The 14,480-nt window shown below is 50.5% G+C and overlaps 1 protein-coding gene across 4 annotated transcripts in view; it reads left to right on the top strand.

Moving 5' to 3' along the window:
* Nisch (nischarin) overlaps window positions 1-14,480 on the top strand; it is a 34,912-nt gene that overhangs the window by 18,092 nt on the left and 2,340 nt on the right. The window contains exons 9-18 of one of the 4 annotated variants that reach the window (XM_050158172.1): window positions 138-206; window positions 609-794; window positions 963-1,091; window positions 2,741-2,854; window positions 3,136-3,247; window positions 7,284-7,408; window positions 8,292-8,341; window positions 10,015-11,418; window positions 13,234-13,594; window positions 14,078-14,234. In XM_050158172.1, coding sequence (XP_050014129.1) covers window positions 138-206; window positions 609-794; window positions 963-1,091; window positions 2,741-2,854; window positions 3,136-3,247; window positions 7,284-7,408; window positions 8,292-8,341; window positions 10,015-11,418; window positions 13,234-13,594; window positions 14,078-14,234 — 2,707 coding nt within the window. Of the gene's footprint in view, window positions 1-137; window positions 207-608; window positions 795-962; window positions 1,092-2,740; window positions 2,855-3,135; window positions 3,248-3,652; window positions 4,933-7,283; window positions 7,409-8,291; window positions 8,342-10,014; window positions 11,419-13,233; window positions 13,595-14,077; window positions 14,235-14,480 lie in introns of those variants that run through there. The other 3 variants (XM_050158173.1, XM_050158174.1, XM_050158175.1) reach the window with 3 other exon arrangements.

Genomic DNA, 14,480 nt, shown 5'->3' on the forward strand with positions numbered 1-14,480 from the left:
TCTGCTGAGTGGGCAGTGGGAGGTGTCAGTGACCCTGCAGATAAGCCAGCCTGGAGCGTGTGTTTAGCCACTGGGTACATGGACTGTTTAGGGTCCTACCTCCTTGAGTAACACCAGACATTCTTCTCTTTCATAAGAAACTGATCCCAAAGATTGAGTACCTGGACCTGAGTCACAACGGAGTGCTAGTTGTGGACAACCTACAGGTAATGTCTGCCCACTAGCTCTCTAGGGCCCTGCTGTCCTGATGGGTCCGAGACTGGAGAAGCATTGCACCCTAGGGGGTGGCAAGCATAGGGGCTGTGGCCTTCCTCTTGGGCTTCCAGGGGCGCACTGATTGTTTTAGTTCCAAAGTGTTCAAAAAGCTGAGTGTGCAGAGTGTGATGATGATAGGCAGGCTGAGTTTTCAGTGCCCACCCCTGACCTCTCTGCAGGGGATACCATGAGACTATGGCATGTGAAAGAGGGAAGAGGGACTTCCCTTCCCAGTGGTTGTCAAAAGACTTGTAAACCTGCCTCACAGAACTGGTCCAATTGGTCTGCAAGGGCACAGTGGCCTCTCTGGAGGCCTAACCTGTGCTGCCTCTGTGTTTCTCCTGCTATTCCAGCACCTGTACAATCTCGTCCACCTTGACCTGTCCTACAACAAGCTCTCCTCCCTGGAAGGCGTGCACACTAAACTGGGCAATGTCAAAACCCTAAACCTGGCGGGCAACTTCCTAGAGAGTCTGAGTGGCCTGCACAAACTCTACTCTCTGGTTAATCTGGACCTCAGAGACAACAGGATTGAGCAGGTGAACCCCAGCCCTGAGACCGTCGGGGATCTGAGATTGCTAGGTCTTGTTTGTTATCTTAAAAAAAGAAAACCAATAGGATTCTGTTCACTTAAAAGAAACCATCAAGTATGTAGTCTGTTGCTGAGTTGTTAAAAGAAGGGGCTAAACGGCACTTCTGTCTTGCAGTTGGAGGAGGTTAAGAGCATAGGCAGCCTACCATGTCTAGAGCGTGTGGCCTTACTGAACAACCCTCTGAGCATCATCCCTGACTACCGGACCAAGGTGCTCTCCCAGTTTGGCGAACGAGCCTCTGAGGTAAGCCCCAGAACCACCCACAGAGCCCAGAGACTGGCAGGATGAATTCCAGTTCTACATAAGCAAAGCGAGGCCCTCGTCTGCATCAGGTCTACAAGTCCACTGCTCCTTCTCCCATCAGTTGTGTGTTCCCTAGCAGGCTTCATGTGCGCCAGATCTTCAGGCCAGGAAGGCTCCAGGAACACATAGGCACAGAGGGATTGTCTTCAACTTTTAAAACATACGTTGGAAACTGAGCAGTGGTGGTGCACGCCCTTAATCCCGGCACTCAGGAAGTCCAGAGGCAGGTGGATCTCTGTGAGTTCAAAGCCAGCCTGGTCTACAGAGTGAGTTCCAGAACAGCCAGGGCTACACAGAGAAACTCTGTCTTGAAAAACCAAAACAGAAAAAAGAAAAGAAATACATTAGATATTTTAGACAAGGGGCCTAAAATAAGATGTCTAAAATTATGTGTAAGATTTTTATTTAGCCGGTAGTGGTGGCGCACGCCGGTAGGATTTGCTGAAGGAGGCAGAGGCAGGAGGATCACGAGTTCAAGGCCAGCCTGGGCTACACATTTTTAAAAAAAAAAAAATTTAAAAAAAAAAAAAAAGATTTTTATTTAATTTATGTAAGCTTCCTAAAATTACCAATTTTTTGAACAGCTGGTAACCCTGGTACTTAACTAACTACCAGCCTTGAGATTTTTTTTTCCCCTTTACTGGATCAATCCAGTCCAGTGCCTGCTGCCTGCTGGTATGGCAGACAGTGCATGTGCCACCATGCTAACCAAGAAAGTCCTCACCCCAGGTATACTCCTTTCCCTCCATCTCCAGCCACTTGGTCTCCATTCCCATTCTCACCAGTTTTTGGAACCTATTTTCTCCAGATCCCTGGCCAGAAGATAACTGTGGCTCTGTTTGCATCTGTCTCCAGCCCTTCTCTGCCCCCACCAAGTGCCACTTTGTCCACATTGTCACTAAGATAATTTACATAAGATGTTATCTCTTGCTGGAGAGAATTGCTTACACTTTTAATTCCAGAATTCAGGTTCTGAAGCAAGAGGGTTACCCAGAGTTCAAGACCAACCTGGGTGACAGAGTGAGACTCTGCCTCAAAATAAATAAATAAATACATACATACATACATACATACATACATACATACATACATATATGTTCTTCCCCTTTTTGGCTCCAGAGCTGGAAAGCCCCGATTCCACCTGCCCAAAGCTTTTGGAGTATCCTTCAAGTGGTTTTTCTGCTTGCATGCTAGCCCACAGCTCTCCAGAATGGGACTCCTGCCTTCTTCCTCTACTATTATCTCTGCCCACTAGTCCCTTGTCCAGAAGTTCTCTTCTTGCTCTTTGACAGTCAATTCCGCTTGTGTTCTGCCTATAAGTAGGAACTCAGTATATTCAGTCCCCAAGAGGCTGCTGCCCCCTCTTAATAGAGAAGGACTCCTGAGATTTCCTAAGCTATGTGGGACCTCCATGGGCCCTCCAAGGTGGTTCTAGGTTTCTTATGTTGTGGTGTAGAGCCTCCCTTAGCCTCCAGTATCTTGTTGGGGGCCTATTGGGGTGCTCAGACCCAGTCTTCAGCGGAATCTCACCATTCTCCCAATATTCTTTGCCAGTTTCAATGCTGTAAGCTACCTTCTGGATTTTGTAGATCTGTCTAGATGATGCAGCAACCACAGAGAAGGAGCTAGACACTGTGGAAGTACTGAAAGCCATTCAGAAAGCCAAGGATGTCAAGTCCAAACTGAGCAACACAGAAAAGAAGGTAAACATGGTAGAGGGAGCCAGCCAAGGATGGAACTTATCTTGGGGAAACTGAGCCATGAACTCCCTTAGGGTCTCTGATCATTAACACCGCTCCTGTCCCCATGAAACCTCAGGCTGGGTCCTCAGGCGGTACAGTGGTGGTACCTACTATTCGATTCTATGAGAGCGTTCTCAACATTCTGTGATCGGGGAATGTTGACTCTTCTTCATGTCCCTGGCCTCAGCATTTCTGTTCTTCCTGTCCTTTCTCGTATGGACTGACTCAGTACTCTTCCTCAGGTTGGTGAGGACACCCGGCTCCCAGCTGCTCCCTGCGTCAGACCCAGCAGCTCCCCTCCCGCTGCAGCTCCCGCCTCAGCCTCCCTGCCTCAGCCTATCCACTCCAACCAAGGTAATCACGAGCAGAACTTGCTCCTAGCTGAGCTGCTCAGCACTGCCTGGACGCAGGCAGGGTTAGGCTTGAGAGAGAAAGGTTGGCACTTGCTTCCTACGGGGAGGGTGGCACATTCTGCAGGCTGGCTCCTTGGATGGCACATAGCAGGGAGGTGCCCGGCCTGATTTCAGCACTGTTGTTTGCTTAGTAAGGACCCCCTTTCCCTTATGGGGTGTTGGACAGAGAACTGAGACTGCCCTTTGAGCAGGATTAGGCTGTTGGCTCATGAGGATCTGTCCCTTGCAGACAGTGTGGGCAGGTCAGTTCCTAGACAGTCAGGCCTTGTTACTTAACTGAGTCTGGAGCCCTTGATCCCTGTGTGGAGAGCTTGCTTTTATCATTGTGATGCCTCTGACTCTCAAGGTACGGCCAAAACCCCCAAATACTGCATTTATGGGACCAAGATGGGCTGTCTGTTCCCATGGACTCATGGAAGAACACCCCCTTTGATCTGCCCATTGTCTGTGAGCATTTTCAAAGGGCTTTCACCTCTGAACCCAGGCATCCGCGGAGATGAGTGAGTGAACCAGGTGCCATGAACGTGGCTGCCAGCCTGGCCCCGACGGAAGAGGGACAGGTATGCCGTCCCAAGTGGAGCTGAGGCTCGGGACACACAGGAAAGAACGCCGCCTGCCCAGGCTCCTGGAGACGCAGAACTTGGTGTGAGGTCTTGAGAAACTAGTTTGGCCCTAGGTTTTAAGAGCCAGAAATACATTTCTATTTCTTGACCTCGTGACCCCACTGGAGAAAACTTTTCTAGAGAGGGCTAAGATCCTGGGGAAGGGGAAGTTTACCCCACTAGCAGCAGTGAACTGTGGCGTGCACACAAGGAGAGCAGGGAAGGGCAGCTGTGGCACAGAACCCTCCACAGCAGTCCTGTCAGGGTGAGAAGCAGAGGTACAGAAAGACAGCACTCGCTCATGTTAAGGCAGAAGCCTTATGCTCAACAGTCTGAAGTCACAACTGATATGCAGAAGAGAAGCCGTGAAAATACAACAGTATAGCTCGATGCCAGCACTTGCCCACTGACTTTGTCAAACTCTGACAAAAAAAAAATTTATTCTTTTTTTTTTTTTTTTTTCTTTTTCTCCATAAAAGAGGAAGAAAGTTTGAGTCTATGTGAGGAAGTTTCTCTAACCTCTCTTCAGGTCCCCACAGTATTAGTGATACCACATAGAAAGCAAGCAACCATAGACTTCTGGGGACAGGGCCATACTAAGGTCCCAAGGCCCAGGATGTAACCTGTTCTAGCATTCGTTGAATCAGTGTGTGTGTTTGTGTGTGTGTTTGTGTGTGTGTGTGTGTGTGTGAGAGAGAGAGAGAGAGAGAAAGAGAGAGAGAGAGAGAGCGCGCGAGCGCGAGCGAGAGAGCGCACATATGTGGACAGGCAAGTGAAGAACAAGGGTAAACACAGATCCTGGCTAGGCAGGTGGAATGAGTGTCTCCTCCAGGCCGCAACTGCCAGCAGCCCTCTACCTTGTGGTGGTGAAGTCTCTGCAGCCTGGGGCAAGCCTCATCTACCCCTTCCTTGGTGCCCTTTTACCCCTGGGTGCTCTGTAGTCTGTCCCCTTTTCCCAGTCATTGGACACTGAGAGATGTTGTCACAGATTTATACCTCTTGTAAATAAACTCCAGTGGATGTCTTTGTGTGCACATCTCTTTCCTTTGGGCGAGAAATGACAAAGGTCAGACCCCTGTCTGAGGACTGCTGGTGTCCCCTATCCCATCTGCTGAGTGGCCCTTTCTGGCCACTTGTTTGTACAGGCCATGGTCCAGGAAGGAAGTGGACAGACTGTCCTGTCTGCATTTCCTCATGCCCAAACAAGGCTGGGGTGGGGAGGTAAAGGGTAGTGGCAAGAACATAATGCCGTTTTTTTTCTTTTTGTCCTCACAAATGTGAGGCACCTACATATATGTTTGTTTGACCATGTGTTACTGGAGCTGGCCTGGGTGGACAGTAGTTTTTCTATGTGAGAACAGTTTTACTGACTTACTACGGTGGCTCCCAATCTAAAACACACTTGTGAAAATGTCGAGAAAACACTAGGCCTCTGTCATCACAGCTGTTAGAGCAGTGGATTGTTGTGACTGAGAGGAGCCAGTGTCCAGGATGCCAGAATCCATTCTCCAGCCTTGTCTAGGGCCTGAGAGAAGGTTGTTGTAGAAGTGATTAGAAGCAGGCAGGCAGCTGAGTTCATGTTCCATCCTCCTGGCCATGAGATCTCGAGCACCGTGCAGCACTTGGAAGCTCTGCAGCCTCTTCTGTTCTCTCAACCATAAGTGGACCCATCCCACTTCACCGATTCTAGGATGCGCACTTCCACCTATGACTTCTCTGAAATTGAGATGCGTCTTTCAGTCAGTGGCGTCCCCTAGTTGCTGTCAGCCAGCTGGTAATCGTGATGGAATCGTGGGAAATCCTTCCGTGGACTTCTGCTATGACCAAGATGGCCCCTCCTCCACAGATCTTAGATTTGATGAACTGTGGTAAATAACGAGGTGCGCATGAGCTGATGCTGGGGAAGCGCTTAGCAGTGCTGAGACTCAACAGGACTGGTCAGTAGGGATGCTTTCCTTTATCTTGAGTTGGGGTTTTAGAGCAGTACCTCTAGGAACGTGGAGCCACTTGGGGAGAGAGACTACACCCATGGAAGAGCGAGGTAGAACAGTTTGGGAATACGTTTAGGACTGTAGCAGAAAGATGGGTTGGGTTAAGATATTTCAGTAGCAGGGACAATATAAGCAAAGACCGGGGACGCTTGGTGCTTGGCTGTGTGCTTGTCCCCTTCCTCCCTCGCAGCCTCTGCAGCTTAGCTTCATGGGAGTATCTGGGCTTGGGCTGCCTGCTTACCCTTTGGGCAGAGAAGCTGGGCTGGCTGAGTTGTTCTGTTCTAGGCAGCAGTCAAGCTGGACAAGGTGTCCCAGGCTCTGAGGGTTCAATCATTTAACTGGGCCATGGTGACTGTTCAGCAGCAAAGCCAGGCTGTGGAGGCAAGGCTCTTCTAGACCATCCTTTTGGTGGTGGTGGTGTTTTATTTTTGTTGTTGTTGTTTGTTTGTTTGTTCTGGTTGTTGTTTTTTAAGTGGGAAAGAGGGGTTTCCCTTACCTGGCTTGCAAACTCGAATGAAATAATAGATCCAAGCAGCCTATTCATAGAAGACCTTGATTATGGCTCAAATAATCGATGCATCTCAAAGCACATGATTAGGACAGTCAGTGGGGCGCCCTGGTAAGGAAACCTGTGGGTTCAGGCTCCAGCAAGCCCTAGAAGAATCAAGTCTGTAAAGCCTGGCTTCTCGGTAAAGGGTCCTGTGCTTGGAATTTGCAAGCCCTGCAGAGATACCAGATGAGGGCACAGGGTCATGTGTAGTCCTTTCTTTGTGTTCCAATATGTCCACAGCTATTGATAAGTATATCACCAGATTGCTTTCTGACAGGTGGACCAGCTTGTACCCCAGTGCCCACCTCTTTCTAGTTAGACTGGGCCAGGCTGCATGCTCTAACCATGCCATAGAAACAGAAAAGGTGGTCTTCTATTTCAATTTGTCTTTCTTTGTGTAAGCATTGTTTTGCATGTTATATTTCATGGAGTGTCTGTTCATATTCTTTGCATTCTCACGGAGATTTCAAACAAGTTGTTCCCCATTTTTGTAATCTGTAAAAAGATCTTTAAGATATAGATCTTTGTTTATACTCTGAGCACATTTTTCTCTGCATTTCTCTGTGCGTTGTTTTGTCTGTCTATAGAGTGCACCTCTAGGGGTTTGGTCTTCATGATTCTCTCCCCTGCTTGTCTGCTCAGAAAGCCTCTTCCTGACAGTAGAGAGCAGCCACATGCTCGACCCTGAGTTACTGAATTACTGCATTTTATTCTGTGACCCGTATGATGGATGATTTGGGATCTGGCTAGTGCCCAGCCGTGCCATGTGCCCAGGACTTAGCTTCTTGTTGAACAGCTGCTCTTCCCGCCCACTTGCCTACCTCATCTCTGCAGGAATCATGTTCGTACAGGAGGAGGCCCTGGCCAGCAGCCTCTCATCCACCGACAGTTTACCCCCTGAGGACCGGCCCATTGCCCAAGACTGTTCTGACTCCTTGGAATCTATCCCCACAGGACAGGTAAACGCCCTTGCCTGCTCCTCGGTACTATTTCCTCAAACCATGATGCTGCTGCGTAATATTCTTCACAATGGGGTGTGGCCTGGTGAGGGTATGGCATGTGTTGCTAGGGCTTCTGGGGGTATTTTGCATGACATGCAGTCTTTCTCTTAGATGTAGCTCTAGTTGGGTCATCTTCATAGACCAGTTGCATAAGGATATGAGTTTGGCCTTCTCCACCCCAAGGAACAAGCAATACTGGGGCCCTGAGGGACAAGAAGGTGGCATTCTTTGGATACACATGAGCTGGCTGTACAAGGGGAACCTCCCATAATGCTTAGCACCCTGAGGCCACTCTGTCCCTTCTCACGTCACCTTGGTTGTCTGAATAGTGAGACTATAATACCTTTTTTGTAACTGCTATCCAGGCTTCTGGGGCCCATCTCTGTGTTCCTGGAAAATAGAATAGGAAAATGAGTGCCTGGTGCTATGTGCTCCACGCCTGGGCCTCTCTATTCCCTGATCCCTACGCAGCAGGGCCATGGTCATGAGATGCTAAGACAGCTCACAGAGCTTTGTCCCCAGTACTCTATCTTAATGTTATAGGAGAGACAGAGACCTGGTCTCAGCACTGGGGGACCTTGCCAGGACCACCTTTCATCATGTCACTGTCTGGGGCCAGACCTCCATGGAAACAGGCTCTGGCCCACGGTTGGGTGTGTAAGCTCAAGTCAGATGGGGGGAAAGCCAGCCCTACTGAATGTTAGCAAGATAGCCAAATGAGCAGTTCACCAAGTTCCAGAGCACACCCAGAGTGGAGGGCAGAGGTGGCAAGGCAGTACCCAGTGAGTGCCAAGGAACAACTACCTGCAGCAGCCGAGGCTCACCTTCTCTCCTCTGTCAGGTGGCGTCTGAAGACTTAAGGGATGTGCCAGGAGCTGTTGGTGGTGCAAGGTAAGGAAAAGAGCCTTGTCTCCGGGGTAGACTGAACACCCAATGGGCCTTGTTAGTAGCCTGTCGGTAGAAGTCTGTCTTTACTCCAGCACAGTTGAGAGGAGTTCTGTCTGTTTCCCTCAGCTGTCTAGTGAACATTGTTTTACACTGGAGGTTGGCAAATCAGAGCCAAATTGGGCCATGGTCTGTTTTGAACTCTGAGCCAAGAATAAGTGTTCTCTCTCTGTTTGCTAGTGGAACTTTTGTTGTTATTTGAGATAGGGTCTCACTATGTAGCTCAAGCTGACCTCAAATTCATGACCCACCTACTCCCTCAGCCTGAGTGTCAGGCACAGAAATAAACCAGTCCACCTTGCTTGATTTTTTGTTGTTGTTGCTGTTGTTGTTTTTTGTTTGTTTTTTGCCTTTGAGACTGTCCTGGAACTTGTTTTGTGGACCAGGCTAGCCTCGAACTCACAGAGATCCGCCTTTTTCTGCCTCCTATTGGCTGGGATTAAAGGTGTGTGCTACCCTGGCTGGCTGCTGCTTCTTTTTGTTGGTAATGTTTTTAAGGTCTGCTTGTTTTTCTGGGCATGGGGATGCACTTCTTTAATCCCAGCGCTCAAGAAAACAAAAGCAGACACATCTCTATAGGTTCCAGGATAGTCTGATCTACACAACAAGTTCCAGAACAGCCAGTGCTACATAAAGAGATCCTGTCTGAAAACAAACAAAAAATCGTTTATTAATTTTAAGTGTTTATGAGTGTTTGCCTGCATGTATATGTTTAACTGCATATATATGCACCACATGTATGCTTGGTGGTGCCCTTGGAGGCCAAGACAGGGCATCACATCTCCTGCAACTGGAGTTACAGATGGTTATTAGCCACCGTGTGGGTGCTGAGAAACAAATCTAGATCCTCCGTGAGAACTTTTGAATACATTTAACTGCTGAGCCGCCGATCGAGCCACTGATTATTGCATTCTTAAATTCCTGTTTAAACAAGATTACATGGATAGGGCTAGCACACGTCAAGAAATGTTAGCTCCTTGGCCCTTTACAGGAGTTCGGGTTTTTTTATTTGTTTGTTTGTTTGTTTGTTTGTTTTTGAGGCAGGATCTCTACATAGCCCTGGCTAGCCTGGGATTCACCATGTAGACAGACTAGCTTCAAAACTCACAGAAGTCCAAGTGGACTTCTGCCTGGTTCTGGGATTAAATCATGCTCCACCATGCCTGGGTACAGAAGTATATTTCAATTTGTTATTCATGGCAGGGTTGTAGAGGTCATGAGGGACTGGAATTTAAATGTGATGGTCCTAGGACTCACCCAACTTGATTTATTGCCCTGGAAAGCCAGAATATCCCTAAAGGTAGTCATTTTTCAACAAAGAGATTCACACCTTGGAGTACTTCATCGCCCATTGACACCTGGTAACATGCAAATGACAGAACTCTATGAGCACTGTTCTATAGCTTCTGTTGTGGAAGCTAGGTTGGTGAAGCAGGTGTGTGTTGGTGGATAGCTGTGCTCTGAGTATGGAGAAGCCTGAACTCAAGCTAGCCATCCTGGTGGCAACTGCTTGAACAGGCTCAGCTCTGTGAGAGGTTTAGGAGACCATGGATTGAGTACTATTGCAGCCTAGGGAATAGGATGTTCCTGTGTCCCTGACCCAGTCTCTTCTTGCACAGCCCAGAACATGCAGAACCAGAGGTTCAGGTGGTGCCTGGGTCAGGCCAGATCATCTTCCTGCCCTTCACTTGCATCGGCTACACAGCTACCAACCAGGACTTCATCCAGCGTCTCAGCACACTGATCCGCCAGGCCATTGAGCGGCAGCTCCCTGCCTGGATTGAGGCTGCCAACCAACGAGAGGAAGCCCAGGGTGAACAGGGTGAGGAGGAGGAAGAAGAGGAAGAGGAGGATGTTGCTGAAAACCGCTACTTCGAAATGGGACCCCCAGACATAGAGGAAGAGGAGGGCAGTGGCCAGGGAGAAGAGGAGGATGAGGATGAAGAAGATGAGGAAGCTGAGGAGGAGCGTCTGGCTCTCGAGTGGGCCCTAGGCGCTGATGAGGACTTCCTGCTGGAGCACATTCGCATCCTCAAGGTGCTGTGGTGCTTCCTGATCCACGTACAGGGCAGCATCCGCCAGTTTGCTGCCTGCCTCGTGCTCACTGACTTTGGCATTGCTGTCTTCGAGATCCCACACCAAGAGTCACGAGGCAGCAGCCAACACATCCTCTCATCCCTGCGTTTCGTCTTCTGCTTCCCACATGGCGACCTCACTGAGTTTGGCTTCCTCATGCCAGAGCTGTGCCTGGTACTCAAGGTACGGCACAGTGAGAACACACTCTTCATCATCTCGGATGCTGCCAACTTGCATGAGTTCCATGCTGACCTGCGCTCCTGCTTTGCACCTCAGCACATGGCCATGCTGTGCAGCCCCATCCTCTATGGCAGCCACACCAGCCTGCAGGATTTCTTACGCCAGCTGCTCACCTTCTACAAGGTGGATGGTGGCTCTCAGGAGCGCAGCCAGGGCTGCTTCCCTGTCTACTTGGTCTACAGTGACAAGCGCATGGTCCAGACAGCTGCTGGGGACTACTCGGGCAACATCGAATGGGCCAGCTGCACACTCTGCTCGGCAGTGCGGCGCTCCTGCTGTGCGCCCTCTGAGGCCGTCAAGTCTGCTGCCATCCCCTACTGGCTGCTGCTCACTCCCCAGCATCTCAATGTCATCAAGGCCGACTTCAACCCCATGCCCAACCGAGGCACCCACAACTGCCGCAACCGCAATAGCTTCAAGCTTAGCCGTGTACCGCTCTCCACTGTGCTGCTAGACCCCACTCGCAGCTGCACCCAGCCACGGGGAGCCTTTGCTGATGGCCATGTCCTTGAGCTGCTGGTTGGCTACCGCTTTGTTACTGCCATCTTTGTGCTGCCCCATGAGAAATTCCACTTCCTGCGGATCTACAATCAGCTTCGGGCCTCCCTGCAGGGTCTGAAGACTATTGTCATCTCCAAGAAGCCTACATCCAGGCCAAGATCCCAAAGTTCCCTCTTGAATGGTCAGCGTGCCAAGGGCAGGACCAGGTGAGACTAGCACAGACTTAGGGCATGGGATTGGCTTGGGTGTGGTCTCTGGGCACTTGTACTTTTGGGGAGTCACTCCTTTACTTTCCCCTTTTCCCTGGCTCCCCTCAGCCCGTACTCCAGATCTCCAGAAGCTTAAAAGCAGCCCAGGCAAGCTGTCCCATGCAGGGCAGGTTAAGGGAGCCAGTCCTGTCTTCACTTTGTCCCTGGTCCTACCACTGTCCACTCATATGCCCAAGCATGGTTTCTGGGTACCATTTTCCTCCTCCACTCCTCAGGGGTCTCATCCAGTGGCTGTCTCTGTCAGCTCAGGTCTGCTCCAGGAACCCCATTCCTGAAAGCAGCTCCCAAGCTTAATTTTTGGTATCACACACAAAGCCCTTCTCAGGAAGGGCTGAGGTGGATCTACTGGAAGCCCCTTCCAAAGGACCTTCTGAAGACCAAGGTGTTGGGGTAGGTCATCTTATCTTCAGGGGAAATCGAGGTGCTTAGCAGGAAGGATCAAGCAGCTAGAGCTTCTTCTCATGTGTCCTCTCCTTGGAGTCCTTGGGAGTGCCCCTGCTCTCCGTTGTGGAATTTCCCCACCTGGGGTCAGGGCACGAATCTAATAGTTGGTGTTCTCTAGCCTGGGAGAATGCCGAAACCCTGTCTTGACCTCTGGCTTTCCTTAGCATCGCCTGGGTCATCTTCTCGCTCAGTCACGGGCTAATGATCCAAAGGACTTCCAGCTCCTACAGCTGATTCCAGTGCCCCTGTTCTACCTGTACAGAGGTGGCTGTCCCCACATTGCCCCTCACCATGTAAAGCTTAGTTAGTATGCACCTGTCTTCCTTCCGAGTTACCACAAGCCTGGCTTGCTACTGGGACTACTACAGAAACCAGACCCCGTAAAGATATATCTGCACACCCAGCAGCTTCATGGGTATTTGATCAAATACCAGATCATGGCCCCAGGGATTACAGCAGTTGGACTGATCTGATGGATTGAGAGGGCAACATCCACCCCCTTTGCTGGGTATGGCCCTGTGGGTTGAATGCTGGAGATCCCAGCTCCCATGAACTTTAGGTTTCTGAGTTGGTCTTATGACTGGGATAGACCAGTGACATTCCAGCATGGCCATGTGCAGTGGTGGTTGAGAAAGCTAAGTGCCTGGGCCACCTAAAGACATCCTCCCAAACCAACTGAGGAGTGTTTTTGAGTTTTGGTTCTCTCCTCTACTAGCCTATATACACCCAGGTTCTAACTTGGGTTCTTGCATAAGTACTCTAGGGTAGCGTTTTTAACACATCTGATACCTTGCTCCCAAGTCATAACCCTGAAGTGGCCTTTCTGATGTCTTTGCAGTGCTTTCAAAATGTACTTCCAGGGCTGGAGAGATGGCTCAGTGATTAAGAGCACTGGCTGCTTCTCCAGAGGACCCTGGTTCAATTCCCAGCACCCACATGGCAGCCACAACTGTCTATAACTCCAGTTCCAGGGGATCTGACACCTTCACACCAATGCACATAAAATAAAGTTAAATAAGTTTAAAAAAAAATAAACTTTGAGTCCATGAGCCAAAGCCTTTATTACATGTCTATGGTCGGCTCAGCCCTGGGGGGGGGGGGGTCTGCTCTGCCCACATCTGCTGAAGAAGAGGACCTGACACTTTCCCTCTGCTGTGTGGTCCTCCCATGAAGAACGTGATGAAGTAGGTCACCCAGTGCCTCCAAGGGTAGCACATGGCATACAGTTGACCTTTACACTCTGATGTGCATAGATATGAATCTCTGTGGGTTCACATGTTTATTTGGCATTTCTTGGGTCACTGGGAGATATAGTGATGAGCAGCGACCACAGGAGGCCCCAGCAGAAGCTCCAGCTCCAGTTCCTGCTGCAGCTCCGGCTCCAGCTCCAGTTCCTGCTGCAGCTCCGCCTCCAGCTCCAGTTGCTGCTGCAGCTCCGGCTCCAGCTCCAGTTGCTGCTGCAGCTCCGGCTCCAGCTCCAGCGGAGGCACAAGCAGAGTCCCTGGCACAAGCTGAGGCCCCTGCCCAGTACCCAAGCGAGCGCCTGATCCAGTCCACATCTGAGGAGAATCAGATCCCTTCTCACTTGCCAGTCTGCCCGTCGCTCCAGCACATTGCCAGTCTTCAGGGGAGCGCCATCATCGATCTCTTCCACAACAGCATTGCTGAGGTATTGGCCCAGGCGCTGCTCTTGCTGCCTGGCACTTGTGTGGGGCGAGCTGTAGGCTCTGCTGTGCTACCAGTCAGTCTGAGGGTAGAGCAGGGTTTGTGTGGGGACATCCTTAGGTCCCAGATTTCTCTGACATCATGTGGTCATCACCTCCACCTGCTCACAGGGTTGAGGATCTGGTCAAATGGTCTGCCACTCACCTCCCCACCAGGTGTGCCCTGTCATATCTAACTCTGTGTAGCCCTGGTGCAGGCACAAACACCTCCTTTTCTCACCTCTTCTCTGCTCTGAGTTTGCTTGATAAATGCGATGAGCTTCCTGTCCCTCCTCATCCGAGTCCATGAGCAGTTTCTAAGACCAGGAGTCACCACAGTAGAAGGACGGGCTGCCTGGAGTCTGCACTCAAGTGTGGTCTCGGAGGAAGGAAGGTGTGGCCTGTCCCACTCCATTCTACAGGCTCCCACATTGCTCCCCTGTACCCAGGTTGAAAACGAGGAGCTGAGGCACCTCCTGTGGTCGTCAGTGGTGTTCTACCAGAGCCCAGGACTGGAGGTGACCGCCTGTGTGCTGCTCTCCACCAAGGCTGTGTACTTCGTGCTGCATGATGGCCTCCGCCGCTACTTCTCAGAACCACTCCAGGGTAGGCACTCCGGCCTGCAGGGCAGGATAAAAGCCAGCTGTGGACTTGGGTGGCAGCTCTGTGCTCAGAGTCCCTCATCTGAGGAAGGGGTAACAGCAGTTCTTCCCTAAGGTCAGATATGGGTGTGCCATGCCGGGGATATGATAGCCTCTGCCTCTTGGATCTCAGTGGGAGTCTCATCCAGTGATTTGGTGACTCCGCTGGGCTGATGATGCTGGTACCCACACCGGGTCTCTTGAAGTCCTC

This window comes from Alexandromys fortis, unplaced genomic scaffold, assembly GCF_014885135.2.
Source record: "Alexandromys fortis isolate MF-2015 unplaced genomic scaffold, M_Fortis_MF-2015_v1.1 scaffold_106, whole genome shotgun sequence".
NCBI classification, from domain to species: domain Eukaryota; kingdom Metazoa; phylum Chordata; class Mammalia; order Rodentia; family Cricetidae; genus Alexandromys; species Alexandromys fortis.